General features: G+C 40.1%; 1 protein-coding gene across 2 annotated transcripts; it reads left to right on the top strand.

Annotated features, from left to right (window-relative positions):
• The first annotated feature begins 1,501 nt into the window (after positions 1-1,501).
• On the top strand, positions 1,502-18,143 carry LOC120537686 (granzyme B-like). Of its 2 annotated transcripts, XM_039766793.1 has the most exons (6): positions 1,502-1,619; positions 4,221-4,344; positions 7,921-8,077; positions 14,634-14,769; positions 15,635-15,862; positions 17,489-18,143. In XM_039766793.1, exons 2-6 carry the CDS (start codon positions 4,293-4,295, stop codon positions 17,663-17,665), a joined length of 750 nt encoding a protein of 249 aa, XP_039622727.1. In that variant the 5' UTR covers positions 1,502-1,619; positions 4,221-4,292; the 3' UTR covers positions 17,666-18,143. The 2 variants fall into 2 exon arrangements, with proteins under 2 accessions (XP_039622727.1, XP_039622726.1); XM_039766792.1 differs by lacking the exon at positions 1,502-1,619 and having other exon boundaries at positions 3,964-4,344.
• Positions 18,144-18,149: the final 6 nt, after the last annotated feature.

Genomic DNA, 18,149 nt, shown 5'->3' with positions numbered 1-18,149 from the left:
CACACGGGGTTGATTCACGAAACTGGCATGTGCCTGTTGCTGTCTCTCTTTATGTCATCAATATAATTTTTGCAGACATGTTTATTATACACCCTAACTTTCCACAATCTAGCTATCTAGCTAAATTCTTTAATGATTGTGTGTGACATATTTAGTCTTGCTAATCGGACATAAAATGGCAGTGAAAAGGCACAAGGTGAGGCAGACAGTACCGTGCTGCACTGAAGAGGGCTCATGTTAGCCCAACAGGTGCTCATTGCTGCTGTTCTTCAAAAGGTTAAAATTGAAATCTGTCTTTTTTTTCTACACCACTCTATACTTTCATTTGTATTGAATGAGTGTGAATTGTGGAATTGCAATGGTAAATTTGCAGCACATGGAGGGTGAGGAGTAAGTGCGCTCTCTCCCTTTGCTATAAATGTGACGTTCTTTCTTAGCCAAATATGAACCTCACCTATGTGTTTGTAAAGAATTCTGATGAGATACGAAACATAACCAGTAGTTAATGTGTATGCTGGTTGCCAATTGAATAGTGAATAAGCTACTCTTTTGGGTTCATATATTTGTAAATCTAACTCTGAAAGAGTCCGTGCCTCACCAGCCGTGAACCTCACTGCACGTCACTGAGTCAGACAGTCATTTCACTTCTGATTGATCTTGTTTCATTAGCTGGTCCTATTTTCTTTGATCTTATTTTCATTCACAAAATTGTAGTAGTGTAATTTTTACGTTTGTAAGTCATTTGGAAATATTTGTATTTTGCTCTAGCTGTAAATGTTTAACTCTGTTTAGTTATTTTCCTGCTACTATACCTTTTTGTGCAGTTTGCTCCCTTAAATTTTATCTTAATAATGACAATTAGCAGCGAACTAAACAGACATTCAGACAAACAGCACTCCAAGATGAAAGGCTGCAATTACTTTGATGTCAGACCCACTAAGGTGCTCATTAGCAGAAAATGCAATAAATAACCAGAAAATTTGGAAAGGTAGAATAGAACTCATAATAATAATGAAAATCCTAAAAACCAATCAAAAAAAGCACACTAAATTATCCCCATGTAACATACATATGTCTGGTATTACTCACTCACTGACTCACTCGATGATCAACAAAAGCACTACTAGCTGTCTAGCTAAAAAGCTGAAATTTGTCAGGATGGTACAACTAGGACACTAGGTATCTGCTAAGAAAGGACATTTCAATAAATCTGTATCTAGAGGTTGAAAACACCCCACCACACACACACACACAACACAAAATAGAAAATCTAAGCACTGCTGAACACCGATTATGCAAGGTAGTGGGGACTGATATTAACTCAAATAAAACAGATGGCCACTGTAGTGGCAATGCTGCACAGAGAAAGTGAAGCCTGACACTGAGAGAGAGATCAGCTAACATCCTAAGAGCAGTGCACCGCTCACAGTGCTCAGAGACTGGCTCTGAGTTGCAGTTGCAGTCAGATAGATGGAGGTCTTCTTTTAGCTCACACTGAAAAGCACGTGCCTCTGAGCTGGAGAAAATGGTTTCACAGTTCTCCACCAGCAGTTCACCCAGACCTTAATGATGGATGGATTAAAAGGCAGAAGTCTACGTGACCATCATCATGCCCTTCCGTGAGTACCCTAAATCCAAAGAGGACTGTTTCATTTATGTTAGGTAGATTGCCCAGAGGGGACTGGGCGGTCTCATGGTCTGGAATCCCTACAGATTTTATCTTTTTCTCCAGCCGTCTGGAGATTTATTTGCTTTTTCTGTCCCCCCGGCCATTGGACCTTACTCTTATTCGATGTTAATTAATGTTGATTTATTTGGTTTTCTTATTTCTTATTATTATAAAATTGTGTCTTTTATTTTTCTATTCTTTATTATGTAAAGCACTTTGAGCTACTGTTTGTATGAAAATGTGCTATATAAATAAATGTTGTTGTTGTTGTTAATCCCATTGAGAATGTGTGGTCAATCCTGAAGAGGCAGGTAGACAAACAAAAACCCACACATTCTGACAAATAGCAAGCATTTATTATGCAAGAATGGGCTGTCGTCAATCAGGATTTGGCCCAGAAGTTGATTGACAGCATACCAGGGCAAATTGCATAGGTCTTGAAAAAGACAGAAGGACCAACACTGCAAATATTGACTCTTTACATAAATGTAATTTTCAATAAAAGCCTTTGAAACTTATGAAATGCTTATAATTATACTTCAGTATACCATAGAAACATCTGATAAAAAGATCTAAAAATACTGAAGTAGTAAACTTTGTGTTAATCAAACCATTTGACAACGAATGTAGGCTGGACAAAGCTCAAAGCAGTTTCAAGCAGTTAGTAGTTCTTGGAGTATCAATCATGGAGCCTATCCATTCTTCTGATCCAGTCAGTGAGTGGCAGTGAGTCAAAGTGATCTTATTAATGTGAGGGGGTGACACTGCAGGCCATGTTTTAGGTGGGCTACATCTGCAGGTTCGCATTCTGTTACAGTTTGTTCTCATCTGGTGCTCTGGATTTGCATGGAAGCATTAACTGCCTCTTATATGTATTTTATTGAATTTTTTTTATCACACTTGTTTATTTAGTATAAGTTTGGATTTGTCAGCGGTTAATATTTTTAGCTTTCATTGGTGGGACTGTGTATTTTCATGCATAAGCAACCCAAGATTTGCCTCACTCAGGTAACTGAGCTGCTTAACTGAACAGCAACACTTAATGTTTACAAGAATAACATCTGAGAAACTGTGGCTGTGAACATAAGAGCGCAGTGCAGCTCCATCCATGTGGGCATCGCCTAATGTGACCACAAAGTGCTCATCGCTCTCAGCTACGTGTAGGCCAAGCCATGAAAACAATGTGCCAAAAACCTAAAGCAACAGGAAGTTGTTGCTTCTTCAGCATTCATTTTAAAATGTGTCTTGCATTATTTAATTTTTTTTTTAATATGGAAACTTTGATGCCTTCCTGATGCCTTTCAAATTTGTGTTCATTTTTATTGTTTCCTTTAACATTCATCTGAGAGTATTTAACTATTCATCCATCCCTCTATACACCCACTTATCTATCCAACATTTAATCCATCCATTCTAACAATCCAACAATCCATCATTTTACATCCATCTATACGTGCATTGATCCTTGATTAATCCACCCCCCCCCACTTATCTATCTACTGTTACTCCATCTTTTTCAACAATTATTCCATCCACTTAATCATGCATTTATTCCCAGACCAAAAATTCATTCAACTATAGAGGAACCCATGCATCTAACAATCCATCCATCCAGCCATGCAGTGATCCATTATCTAATAATCTATCCATCCATCCATCCAACCATCCATCCATCCAACCATCCACCAACCTTCCCAGCCATCAATTCATGCATTCTGTTATTCATCCAATAATGCATCCATTACTATTTTATCTATCTACCCACCCATCCATCCATTATCAATCAAAAAATTCACCAATCAATTTTATTGCTGCACATTCTTCTTATCAGTCCATGCCTTTATCCAATGATTCAACCAATCAGACAACCCGCATATTCACCTGTCCAATCATCTTTCCATTCATCCATCTATCCATCCATTCTGTTCAATGAGTTACTGAAGAGCACCATGTATCACCATTGCCTAAATTACATTATTTTTGCGCATTTTATATACTGCACAATACCCATTGCATGTATTTTAGTCTCCTGGAGTAAATCATGTTGACTGCTTTATTATTTTTATGTCATAAATTTGCAGATAGATAGATAGATAGATAGATAGATAGATAGATAGATAGATAGATAGATAGATAGATAGATAGATGTGAAAGGCACTATATAATAGATAGATAGATAGATAGATAGATAGATAGATAGATAGATAGATAGATAGATAGATAGATAGATAGATAGATAGATAGATAGATAGATAGATCCCTTTAGAGTACAACTACAAAGCAGACTTGACTTGCTGATGTTCACCACAGGAATGCTACCTTCATGTCCTGCACACAATTGATTTATTAATTAAACAATTTACTGTACATGTTGATATGTCCAAGATCACTTAATTCACATAAATTTTAATCTTTATTGACCATGAACATTTTTTAAAATTTTACTGTAAAATAAAAAAAGTGACTGTAAAATGTCTGTCTTGTCACCTCCTCCTCCTCCTCCTCCTCCTCCTCCTCTCTGCCTGAGCTGTGGTTTGGGGCCACCCTAAAGCCACTGCTCTGACTACCAGTATGAAAACAGGCTTTGAGCAGGTGAGCTGTCAAGACATTCAGGGGACGAGCCATGCAAGTGGTGTACTGGGGTGCCATCGTCGCCATCTGCTTCAGCTTAGCAGGTAAATGGGAAAGGAGGACAAGTTGTGTTCATTACTTAGTGATGGATTTGTATTATCTAATAATGTTATTTTAATGTTAGTTAATAATGTTAACAATAATGTGAGGAAAGCCTGCCAGAAGAATTGTTCAGAAGTGCACCAGCTTGCAGCAGTTTCTTTTAAGGCTACTTAGTCTCAATGGCTGATGCTCTTGGGTTTGCTTATTGCATGCATATCCATGCTAGTGAATGGGAGCCTCAATGCTCGCACCTGTTTTGGCCTAGTTAATAAGTTAAGGGTGGTGCGGGTACAACTGGTACTGCTGCCTCATGGATCCAGTGGCTTGGGTTCAAATCACTGCCAGCTTGCAGTTTTCATGTGTGTTTGCAGGGGTTTTTCTCCTAAAGACATGAGGGTTTCAGGCAACTGGTGATATTTAACTGATCCTGTGTGGGTGTGAACAAACCTAAAGCATTTGGTCTTAAACTAGCAAATCAAAAGTGGTGACATTTAACTGAGACAATAATAATCAAGTACATGTAAGAAAGGTAAATGGCTTTGATATACTTTAAAATTTACGTTTTTGATTTCTAAGTATCTTAAGTATCATCCAGCCATCTCTTTTAAGGGGTAAACGCAGAGATATGCAGGTGGATAAGCCTAAAGTGTCCTGATAATTGAGTATCTATTATGCAGACCTCAGTACTGTATGTGAGACTCAAGGGCTGTGAGCAACACTGGAGCACCACAAGGAACAGGCCTGTCTCCTTTTCTCTTCACTCCGTACACCTCAGAATATAAATATAACACCAGATCAGTCATGTCACTTGCAGAAATTCTCAAATGATTTTGCACTTGTGAAGTGTATCAATAAGCAGGATGACACAGAAGATCGTAGCCGGGTGTAGAACTTTGTTTCTTGGTGCAAAAACAATTGTCTGCATCTTATTCTGCATCCTGAGACTTTGCAGGATCCCCTCAAGGTGGCTGGATATCACGGCTGGCCTGTACTCTGGTACAGTGAGTGCTGTGCAGAGTGGAGGCAGAACCTCTGTGTTTTTCCCAGTTGATTCTGGGGTTCATCAGGGGTGTGTTTTTACTCTTACTCTGTTCAATGCTTGCATGGACAGGGTGTTGGGCAAAGCCATGTGGTTCAGCAGCTGTGGGGCATCTGTTGGCAAAGAAAGGTTCATTGATCTTGACTTTGCCGACGATGCTGTGATCTTTGTGAAGTCAATGGAGGCTCTGATTGGGGCTCTCAAGAGACTGAGTGATGAGTCTGTGTGTCTGGGCTTGCGAGTGTCCTGATAAAAACCAAGATCCAGGCCTTTAATGACCTCTTGGGCACAGCCATCAGCAGTGTGTCTGTCTGTGGAGAGAATGTCGACCTCATCGAGAGGTTTACTTACCTCGGCAGTGACATTCATGTTTCTGGTGACTCTTCCTATGAAGTCAGTAGACGAATTGGGAGAGCATGGGGGGTCATGAGGTCACCAGAAAGGGGTGTGTGGCGCTCCCGATATCTCTGCAAAAGGAAAAAGGTCCATGTCTTTAGAGTCCTGGTGCTTCCTGTTTTGCTATACGTTTGCGAGACATGGACGCTTTCCAGTGACCTGAGACAAAGACTGGACTACTTTGGTACTGTGTCTCTTCGGAGAATCCTTGGGTACTGCTGGTTTGACTTTGTGTCAAATGAGCAGTTGCTGATGGAGTTAGAAATGAGGCACATTGCCTGCATTGTGAGGGAGTATCACTTACGGCTCTGCGGGCATGTGGTGCGATTCCCCAGGGGTGATCCGGCTCACAGGACCCTCACTGTTGAGGACCCGAATGGCTCGACCAGGAAAAGGGAACACCCACATAACACCTGGCTGCGACAGATGGAGGGTCATATCCGGAGGGTGGGACTGGACCCACTGTCTGCCTGGGAGGTTGCCAACCAGGATCCCGAGCTGTTTTGTTGTGTGGTGGATGTGGCAACGCGCTGTACCAGGGCATGCTCCCTAACCTAACCTGACCTGACCATAGCATCAACAAGACCAAGGAATTGGTTACTGACTTTAGCAACACTAAATAGCTTCTATGTATAGTCACTGTCCAGGAAGTGGATATAGAGGTGGTCTACTCATACAAGTACTTGGGGGTCCCATCAGTGACAGGTTGGACTGGTCTCATAACACTGAGGAAGTACAATTATACAGTAAGGAAGGACAGAGCAGGCTATTTTTTCTTAGTAGACTGTGTTCCTTTAATGTGGGTAGTGACTTTCTGCACATCTTCTACAACTCTGTGATGGCCAGTGTGATTTTCAACTCTGTGGTGTGAGGGCTGATAACATCAATTCAAGTGAGGCCCACTGATTCAACAAGCTAATTAAAAGGGCAAGCTCAGTTATGGGACACACTCTGGACCCCCTGGAGGGCAAAGGAGAGAATGAAGACAAAACTGAGTGCCATTATGAAAAAAGCTGAACATCCTCTTTGTGACACACTGAAACTGAAAAAATAAAGTACCAAATTTTGATTTTGATAGCACCACATCAAAAGGCACTGCGATCGACTAGCACCTCTCCCAGGGTTGGTTCCTGCCTTGCACCTAGTACAACTCCCCTGGATTATATTGATGGAGATTGTGAATGTTGTGTTATAACAAAAGTGTCTTTTGAACTGTAAGTTAGCCCAGGGTGCTCATGAGGGTATCCTGCCATCAGTGTGCCAGCTCGGGACAACCCTAAAATTTGGTGAAGTGGTCCTGGATATCAACTAATGTATTGAATTGAAACAAATTTTACTGCCATGAGACAGGACTTGGTCTGAGAGTTACATCCAAAATTCACATAAAAGAGAAAGCACAATATGTAGGATATGACGTTAACGTGATATTACTTTCAACAGTATGAAAAGAAGAAAATAAGAGGCGCAATGTTTTGTCTGTTTCATCCCCATCAGGTGTGACACCTAGATTTAACCTTCAATATTTTTCTTCATTTGTAGATGCACGCTGATGCAGACCTTTGCTCACTCCATTATGTGCAATAACAACAAATGGCAGTCTAACACAGATTATACAATAAAGGTATAAAAATACAAGATAATCAAGCAATGCGGGAACCAACCCCAGAGGACACTCCAAGCCATCACAGGGCCCAGAAAGAGGCACACCAATAATGTGCCAAGTTATTGGTGCTGATTAACTTCACACATATTGTATGCCTTTGCAGAAGTACATCCAAAGTATCAGGAAGAAAGTCCACACAGACATGAGGAGAACATGCAAACTCCACATAGTAAGTAAAAAGAGAAAGGGGCCAAGTCCAAGATTCTGGATCTATGAGGTAGCAGTGCCAAACACTAAGCTTCTAACAAATTTATGCTTCTAAATTGGAAGTGTCTGCACAGTCACTTTGGGAAAGGCATACCATATGACAAATGATCTAAAATCAAATCATCCACCCATTAATCCAGCTCAGGTCCCAAAAGTCAGCAATATAATAATTGTCCTAATCAAGCTGAAGATTATCTTGAGCAAAGTTGGATGCATGGATGTTGAATTCATATTCCTGCTCTTCCTCATATGTTCACCTTTTCACCCTTTCAGGTGCTTCAGGAGACAAGATCATCAAAGGACATGAGGTCAAACCGCACAGCCGACCCTACATGGCTGCCTTGTATGCTGGGAAGCCACAGAAGTTCATATGTGGAGGGTTCCTAATTCTCCCTAACTATGTCCTGACAGCTGCTCACTGCAAAAAAGAGTAAGTGCCTCAGTGGCGGTCCTCGGGGGGGTGTGTGGGTTTTTAATTAAAACCAAAATCAGAGGGTGATATCAATGGATCTGCAAGAGGATCTGACAGGGATACCACACTTCTAGTTCACTGTCATGCAGATGAGCACGTCACTGGTTTCACACCAGCTTGCTCTAATTAGTTGGGTTGCTGGAAGGAAGAGGAAGGCAATCTTGTCAGAGTATGGTAGTGTATTAGTTATTGAGCATGTGACACAAAGCAAATTCAGTAATCTCTGTTATAACTGTAGAAATGACTAACATAATCAATCTGCCTAATCCAAGTCAGGGTCATGGGGGGCAGGAGCCTAGCCTGGGATCATCGGATGCAAGGCAGGAAGCAGCTCTTCACAGGGTGCTAGTCAGCCAGAGGGTAAGATTCATTATATTTAGCAAAAGCAGGCAGTGGTCCCTTTATATTCCTTGCGACCCAGTTTTGCTTATTGCTTATCTTTGTGAACCATAAATCAAGTAAACACTGAGCCGTTGATTGGGGCCTCCTTGTAGAATCACCGCCGACTGTCATCTGGAGGAGTCTGTGACAGCTGTGTAAGCAGCGACCCATTGTGAGGCTTTCCACAAACCATTCATGACCCTTTCTCATTTACTTCAATTGTCATTCAAGACTCAGCGAGACCCAGTTAGAGATAATAATAATAATAAAAATAATACATTTTATTTATATAGATGTCTTGTGACCCATAGTTTAAGATACACTGCTGTATGGAGATGAGAAATGATATGCAGTCCAAAACAAACATACAACGAAAGTTACTCCACATATTTCATAACCTGCTTATCCAGAAGATCACCTTGTGTAAGGCAGGGCCAACTGTCAAAAGTGTGCCAGTCTGTCAGAGGGCATTCTTAGTCACCATGAGAGTTGCCATCTAAAGGCATTTAGAGTAAGGCATTTGGAGGAGAAAAAAAAAAAACTTAATTCAAACATAGCAGGCTGTGCACAGGTTTTGAACCCGTGACTTGGAAGCTGTGAGGCAACAACACTAACGTCTGCAATCACAACACAACCCATAGAGCTAAAAAAAAGGAAATGAAGCTATGCAATATAATATCCCTCCATTGTCTAAACTAACATATTTCAACCATGCATAGTGGCATTGATTTCAAAAGAGCAACCTACCTAGAACTGAGTACCACTTCATCACAGGGCATGGAAGATAATAATGTAATATAAATATAACAAAATAAGAAGAAACAAATGATAGTATGCACCACTCCATGAGAAGTTTCAATAATGTAATTACATAATTAGTTACTTTTAAGTATAGATTTACTTTGCTGGGAAAGGTGCTATATTATTATTATTATTATTATTATTATTATTATTATTATTATTATTTTAACACTTAATATCAAATTCCTAATAAGCAAAAGCAATCTATAATATGTAGACAAAGTCAGAGAAGACTGTTCATTGGTGTGCCACAAGGGGCTTTGGGGGTTAGGGGTCAGTATACCCTGTAACATCACATATTATCTCACTGCCCAAGGTAGTGTTTTCACTTTTCATTGGGTTGTCTTTACCATCTTTTCTACATCCATGTGCATCAGATTTCAAAGGAGTGCATCCAGTTTTGCATTTAATCATTTTGACATTATCTAATTTGATAAGTATCTAGTCCACTGATATCGCTGAATACACATGTATAATGAGATTGTACAGAAAGGTTTTACCCTGTGCTCATTTTTAGCACATGCAATGTGCTCTCCACACACAAGACACACATTTATGTGCTCAGTAGGTGTCTATTTAGGTGTCTTTTCGGCTTTAGACAGCTTTCTGTCTGTTGGACCAAGTTAATGAGAGCACCTCTGCTCTTTGCAGTTCAACATCACCGTCCTACTTTGAGTGCTGCCTTCATGAGGCATTGGATTGGTTTAAAAATGCGACACTCAGTGAGCTGTTTAATTGTTTCTCACCAGCTTTTCACCACAATTTACTCCTGGTTTATTCCAGACATATACAGTATATTAGTTGTCTGGCCCTGCAAGACTACTGTGACATCAGGGCAATGATCCTTGTATGAGAAATACTTTGACCTTTTCATCAGACGGATTTTATCTGATAGGCCTTAAGCCTGTGTTGTGATGTGAGATTTTGCATATAAGTTGCTGAATATTTATTTGTAACTTAGGCAAAGTAATGTAATATTAGTGTTACATTAGTGAGAAGCATTAATGTTTACAAACCCCCTTTTTAGGAATGAGTCTCTTTGAATTTTAGTATAGGGTTGTGGGGGAAAGGGAAAAAATTCCTCAAGCCAGTCTGGCAAGTGTTTCTCTGCTAAAGTCTCTCTCTCTCATCCCACCCCACAAAGCCAGGCTTTACCTTAACATATGGTTTTGGGTGGGGTTGTGGAGCAGGTGTGAAGATGTTCTATCCCCCCATTGGGCTGAAATATGGCTGTTTGGAATTGGCTTGTATCAGAAGCCTTTAAGTACTATGATGCCCTATTGGCTCTAGGGGTTGGACAGAAAATCTTTAAATTTGCTCACTCACTCCCTCACTCTCTCTCTCTTACCAAACTGATGCATTAACTGAAAAGGACAACACAATGAAGAGCACAGCTCGACAGCCATGTTGAGACAGGCATGTGGCCTGTTCTGAAGAAAGCTGACCGCAAATGATGCCTTGACTAGAGACATTTTAATACTAGAATTACCAGAGCCTACGAAAAAACTCATAAATCCGTCCCACCTTAAATCGCTTCTTAAAATCGTTCACAGCTCTCCACCAGCGTCTTTTGTCATCTAAATGTGCTGACAAAAATCAGGCTGCAAGCAACCGGCTATTCCATCCCCCCACCAACTTAGAATGTGCACCAACTTCTCCCAGCTCATGCCTTGATTGATTTTCTGGGAGTGAAGTGGAGTTTTAGAGTGGAAATAATAGATCGTTTTTTGGAACACACGCATTTCATGTCTGTTCCATTTCTACAGTAATCTGTGTAAACACATTGTTAAAACAACAACAACAACATTTATTTATATAGCACATTTTAATACAAACAGTAGCTCAAAGTGCTTTACATATTAAAGAATAGAAAAATAAAAGACACAATAAGAAAACAAAATAAGTCAACATTAATTAACATAGAATAAGAGTAAGGTCCAATGGCCAGGGGGGACAGAAAAAACAAAAAAAAAACTCCAGACGGCTGGAGAAAAAAAAAGATAAAATCTGCAGGGATTCCAGACCATTAGAGTGCCCAGTCCCCTCTGGGCAATCTACCTAACATAAATGAAACAGTCCTCTTTGGATTTAGGGTTCTCACGGAAGGACTTGATAATGATGGTCATGTAGACTTCTGCCTTTCAATCCATCCATCATTGTTGGAGCGTCATGAAGCTTTGAGTAGGTGGAGGTGGCGCAGGCCACCACCACAAAGAAACCGGAAAAAAGAAACAGAATAGAGAGTAGGGGTCAGTACAGATTTTAGAGCCTCCATGAATAGTTATTAGTTTAATAGTTATTAAATTTTTTAAAAATTTGGTCTACCTTGATTGACACACTTTATGTGTATGCAATGCAGGGTACCTGTCAAAGACAGGTGTTGGAATAAATAAAATATGCTTGCTATCTGTTGTTTTAAATAAATAAAATATGCTTGCTATCTGTTGTTTTATCTGTACCTCTGGTGTTTCTCCTCTGTATCTGCGTATGTGTAAACGTCTCTTCACCAGCGCTCCTTCTTTCATCCATTTTTCTGTAAATCCAGCTTCTAAGACTCAGACTTATTATTTTCGAAGCGCCTTTCTCCCCTTAAATCTGGTTTTATACTCTCAGTTTTTCAACTCAACTCTGTCAGCATGCCATGCGTCTTATGCCTATACTAATGTTTCTTCATGGGTGCTTCTTTTCTTGAACACATTCCCATAAAGCCTGTTTCTCAGACTCACCTCCTGCCTGCTTTGATACTTGCTGCCTTTGAAGCCCACACTTTTCTGCATGTCTTGTATGCCTTTACTCTTCCTTGTGCATCTCACTTCCTCTTATGATTGTGTCACCAAAAGCCAAACTGACCAATCAGATTGCTCTGAGGGACTAGAAGCACAGACACTTGTGTTTTATTATAGTGTTTAAATCATAGATTTTGGGTTATTTTATAGTTATTTACCCCGTAAAACCATAAAGCTTGATTTTATTTATGCTTTGCTTCTTTGTTTATGCAACATAGCTTAATGCATAATGTTGATTGTGATCGTCATGTTAATTATGTCATGGGATGAAATGCTATAATTATGGTGGCAGTCGCAAAGTGGAAAAACTCCTTGTTGATCTCAAATCTAAATAGGCCCTAGTGTCAGGTATCATATTCAGTCTCTTTTATTTGAATTTGACATCTGATTCTCATCTTGCCTTCTTGTTTTGGTTACCTTCTCTTTTGTTTTTTTTTTTCTGGCTTTGACCAATTTTCATCTATGATCTTATCTCATGTAACTACTACACCTCCTGGCTATTTTCCTCACAGTAATCCTTCGATACCAGCATGTCATAACATGGCCTTTGATTCCCATAAGAAAAGAACCTTGAGATTGTGATAATGACTTAGTAAAATTTCTGTATTTTGAGATAATGTCAGTGTGCACTCTGGTAACGGAGATGAAAACAAGTTAGGCAGGCGTTTCCTGTGTATGAGAAGGGAAAGCAGCTGCCTTTTTATTAAACATTATTTTTTAAAAGACTTCTTCCTGGGTGGCATGGTGGCGTAGTGGGTAGCGCTGCTGCCTCGCAGTTAGAAGACCCGGGTTTGCTTTCCGGGTCCTCCCTGCAAGGAGTTTGCATGTTCTCCCCATGTCTGCATGGGTTTCCTCCCGCAGTCCAAAGACACGCAGGTTAGGTGCATTGGCAATCCTAAATTGTCCCTAGTGTGTGCTTGGTGTATGTGTTTGTGTGCGTGCCCTGTGGTGGGCAGGCACCCTGCCCGGTGTTTGTTTCCTGCCTTGCGCCGTGTTGTTTCTGATGGGAGTGTTAGCTCCTTGGAAATATGTTCTTTTATATTGCAGCGTTTTAATAAACCTATATTTAAATAATTATAAATTATAATGGCGATATCCCTCTTTTCAGCAATAGGCAGCGACAAAGTCACAGAAAAGGCAGAATATACTTAGTTTGTTTAATGCGGCTCACGTTGCTGTACAGACAGGAGAAACAGGCCAGTTTCATTTCACCGAGGATTTCTTTGGGGACTCGATTGTGTAGAAACTGCTCTTTTTTTGTCACAACGGAGGTGGATTTTAGACCAATCTCTTTCGTCCACACAGTTTCTCAAAGTTGGCAAGGCTCCAGCTTATTTTATATTGTTTTCTACACGAAAAAGCTCCCATTACATTTCCAAACAAGGCAGACAATTTCGTGCTGAACATCAAACAGTCAATTCAAATAACACTTTGTCCTTTTTAGTGCTTACAACACAGCCTTCCAGCTGTCCCTTTCTGTCTTTATGCTTTGCTTGGCCCAGCAATTCTAAATGCTGACACTCTGTGCTAAATCTGGCTCAGCTCTTCATAGCATGTTACACAGAAAAAGAATAAAAAATACATTTAAAAAGATCTAAAACAGATACAGTGACACAATTCTTAATATTATAACAAACTTATTATAACACGTGTGTTGGCTGGGATTGGCTCCAGCAGACCCCCATGACCCTGTAGTTAGGATATAGCGGGTTGGATAATGGATGGACTTCTTCCTCAGTTGCTGTTTGTTGTAAAACAGTATCTCAGTCCAGTTCTGTTGTAGTTTTTTTGGCACTTTTGTAAAGAGCTCAACTCAGTTGCTGTTTACGATAAAAACACGGACACATTCATAGAGCTTGCTATCTACTGCTCTTTAGCTGCTGAACACTTTCCAAGGGGCTCTGTCTCTGGCAAGACATCTTTTCGATTATGGATATGTAATTTGCAACTGAAGTAAAGAAGCTGTCTGTGAACTGACATTTGGAATTGAATGAAAATTGAAAATGAAAATTGAATAAAAATGAACCCACCCGTTAGATACTTCTTTGTATTGGTAGTATTGGCTGTTATGGGTTTTAATACAAATAAATATAATATTTAGGTGAAAGCTTAAATCTAGTGTCTCCTTGTCTGATTGTTATTAATGTACCCGAGACACTAGATTGTCCATTCTTTGTCAAGCTTAAAGGCACAAGAGGACACCTTTGTGAATTCTTCTATTTGTGGTAAAACTGGGTTGAAGCAATTTTGAACTTAAAGACATCTGCAGTCATCAAGCAGCCTTTCATTAGAGGTTCCTAGGTTTTAATATGCAGGATACAAAATTAACAGGAAGACAGGTAAGAGACTACTGATAAAAGGTACATAGCTGGTTTTAACATTTCTTCATATCCTCAATTAGGAAGCCATCCTAAGAGGTTAGTTGGTACCTTTCATGTTAGGTGCATTTGGTAACAAAACTATCTCTTTGCTACAATCATTCATGCCAACATGCCAACTCACCATGTTCTTCCTTAACTCACCTGCTATTTTGATTTGTTCAACAGTAAAATCATTGTCTACCTGGGATCTCATAATATTTCCAAAAAAGAAATGTCCAGGCAGATGATACCTGTACAGTCAAGTATTCCTCATGAAAAGTATGATCGAAAGACTTTGGCAAATGACATCATGCTGCTGAAAGTGAGTGCCGATGTGGGCATAGAGGGGTGGGTGGAAAGCACTAACAGAGCTTCAAGTTTATCTGCTTAAAACCTCCTGGATGTGGTGTTGAAGCTCAGTCCTCAAATGGGCAGACATCCCATCCCTAGAGGTAGAGTGGTGGCTCTGAGTCTAGGGATCTGGACTGGCAATTAGAAGGTTGCTGGTTCAAATCCTGTAAATGCCAAAAAAGGGACACTGCTCTGTTGGATCATTGAGCAAGGCCCTTAACCTGCAATTGCTGAGCGCTTTGAGTAGTGAGAAAAGCGCTATAAAAATGCAAAGAATTATTATCCACTTCAGCAAGAACGTTTGGGAGTTTAACTAGCTCAATAAAGGCATCGTATAAAATATCTGAGATTGAATGATAGCTTTTGCAATTTCCTTGTGATGAATTTTTATTTTGCCTGCTAAATAATTTAAAATAAACCATGCAAAATAAACAAAAATAGATCCCCCTACTGGGCTATCAGAACACGTTTGGGACTTATGGCCAAACTCTGAATGAATTTTGTGTGTCATCAGCACCCAAGTGTCTTTCTCAAATGAACGAAATCTGTTGTAAATTGACTCCAGTTTCATTATCTGATTATATAGCAATGTAATTATTATGTATTCTGGGAAAATTCTGGTGGGGCTGTGCCCCATTGGCTCTTAATGCAGAAATGCCACTGTTTTCTACACAGACTATTAGCACACATTTTTATTTACACTTTCCTTCAGTGGATATGACATTTGTTTTTAAGGAATGCCTTTGACTTTGGATAAATGAGACTTCAACTGTGATAGGAGTGATTGATGAGAACTTACATGGATGGCACTCTTAACTACTTTTTATTTGAAACAGCTGAAGCATAAAGCCAAGCTAACAAATAAAGTGAGAACAATTGGCATTCCAAAGAGAGATGTACCCGTTTGGCCTGGCACCATCTGCTGGGTGGCTGGGTGGGGATTCACCACTGAAAATGGGAAGGAAAGCAGTGTGCTCAGGGAGGTGAAGGTGAAGGTCCAGGCACCTTGTGCGTCTGCATCACAGATCTGTGCCAGAGGTGCTGGCATCAAAGGAGCCTGTGAGGTGAGTGTTCTCTTTTACACAAACTCTGCAGCAAAAGTTTATCCTTTTATGGGGGGGAGCTTTGGGGGCTCATGAAGCCAGCATAATGTGTTCACCTCCTGGCCCAGTTATTGCACAGTAGATGTAGTAGTGGAGTTGGCACGTTCTCCCTTTGTCTCTTGAAGTAGAATGGCATCCTTTCCAGGGTTATTTCCTATGTAACACCTTATACTGCCAGGATAAGTTCTCATACGCCTGTGATCTTCAGTTGGGTTTACTTATGTGCATGTTGTGAATGAATATGGACATCTGTGAGTGTGATAAACAACCCTTGGTCAATCCAGCATTTGTTTCTACCAAGATGAACTTTTGGTTATTGAAATACTGAATTTGATGACATGGTGTGACCCACGAGTCACTGTTTTGCACTCAAGAGAAGACACTGAGTGCACAGGCTTCAGGAAAATCAATTTTATTTTCCTCAAAACTGGTACAGTTGAGGTCTTTATTCGAACAGTAGCTACCACTTTAATATACACAGAGACACAGCAAACAAGCAGTAACAGTGTCAGGTTAGTGGTCCGGTTAGACTGTTCTCCACATCAACCCTCGGCCGACTGGCGCGTTACGCAGTGAGGCTACAAACCTGCAGTTGCCTCGCCGATAGACAAGCAGCCCCTACCTGCATTGATAGAGTTTCAGCACACCGCGCAACTGGGGGAGTTTCAGGGTCTCAAAAACCTCACACTGTGTACAGATAGCAGATGGAAAACATGCCCGGTGCATTTGTACATTATCCTTAATGAGAAGTTGGCAGTAATAGAAGCCATTGATAGAAATTCTATCATAAAAACCAAGATAAGCATCTGGGTGGCAGAGGGCAACGCTTATGGGTCTAAAATCTTTGAGTGATCCTAATTTGCAACCTAATTGTTCAGTTAGCAGAACCAAACATGCAGTCAACATTCATGAGACGTCCACAAAGCATAACATTCTTAAACGCATGTAATCCAATGAGGGTTGTGGTTGCATGAAGCCTACCCTTGCAGTGTCAGGGGCAGCTTTGGATGAGGTGCCAGTCCATCACAGAGTCCACTTACACTTACATCTACAATCACACTCACACATGGCCAACATAGAGTTAACCTGGTGCTTGTGTTTTAGGAATTTGGGAGGTAAACCAGAATACCAAAGGAAAAATCCACATCCACCTGAGAATAACGTGACAGCAACCTGCTGCACATCTGACATTCTACAACTCACGAGCAAATCTACAAAGTAATGGTGGGAAATCCAGGATTACTTGTTTGTCATCAAACCTCAATAAGATGATAAGAATTCCATTAAAGGCAATATGACAAACTGATCAGACTATGGGATGGAGGTCACAAGATATTCACTTCTAGACATGAATATTGGATCATTTGAAAAAAATTAGTGAAAGTTAGATTTGAGTGCTTTAGAGTCAGATTAGGTCAATTTTATGTATTCTTTTTACGTGTGAGGATTAAATGAAGGTCAAAGTGGTGTAAATATGTATGAAATCATTATTTCTTACCATGTCCACTATTATGTATTGTTGGGCACAAACACACGATTGCTCAGACATTCATGACATTCAAGCCTGTGGTCTTTTTTTCTTTTCAGGGAGACTCTGGAGGTCCACTGGTTTGTCCAGACAACATGAAAATCCCCACTGCTGTTGGGATTTTGTCCTTTGAAACTGACACCTGTGAGAATTCTCTGAACAAAAACATCTACGTCAGCGTGTCAGCCTACCGGGAGTGGATTGAAAGAAAAATCAAGTCCAGCTCATCTATGTGACGTGTCACCCAATGGCGGGGTGAGACATCATAACTCAGCAGTGAGAAGAACAAAAAAAAAATGAAATCAAGCTGAAATTGTATTTGCAATATTTAAATAATGCACTGAAATCTATATTTGTGCCGTACTTGTGATCAGGAGAAAGCATCACAAGCTTTATAGGAAATTAGAATTTGCTAAAAAACAAGTGATGTTAGTTAGATGAGTAATTTACATACTAAGTCATCCATTTGTGAATAAAGAAATTCAATAATTTAAGGAGTCTATTTGATCCTGGGTTCAAATCTTAGTCTGTGTGGGCTTTTAAATGAACACAAGGCATCAGTGCAAGTAAGGATCCTGAAAGACAGGCAAGAGATCCAAAAGTCCAAAAGTAACATGGACGGCTCTGCTGGCAGTTGCCCATATCTGACAAGAATTTTATGCATATGTAAATATGTGAGTGGTTAAAATGAAGAGGATATATCACAAAGCCAGACAACGA

Source organism: Polypterus senegalus, chromosome 10, assembly GCF_016835505.1.
Source record: "Polypterus senegalus isolate Bchr_013 chromosome 10, ASM1683550v1, whole genome shotgun sequence".
Classification (NCBI taxonomy): Eukaryota; Metazoa; Chordata; class Cladistia; order Polypteriformes; family Polypteridae; genus Polypterus; species Polypterus senegalus.
The sequence above is the reverse complement of the archived record's forward strand: the minus strand, read 5'-3'. Positions and strand labels throughout refer to the sequence as shown.

What these genes read in the sequence shown, in the direction of transcription:
- LOC120537686 (XM_039766793.1), top strand. Translation starts at nt 4,293, where the DNA reads ATGCAAGTGGTGTACTGGGGTGCCATCGTCGCCATCTGCTTCAGCTTA. An exon ending in CATCTGCTTCAGCTTAGCAG is followed by an intron (nt 4,345 to 7,920) that starts GTAAATGGGAAA and finishes TCACCCTTTCAG; the next exon opens with GTGCTTCAGGAGACAAGATC. An exon ending in GCATCAAAGGAGCCTGTGAG is followed by an intron (nt 15,863 to 17,488) that starts GTGAGTGTTCTC and finishes TTTTCTTTTCAG; the next exon opens with GGAGACTCTGGAGGTCCACT.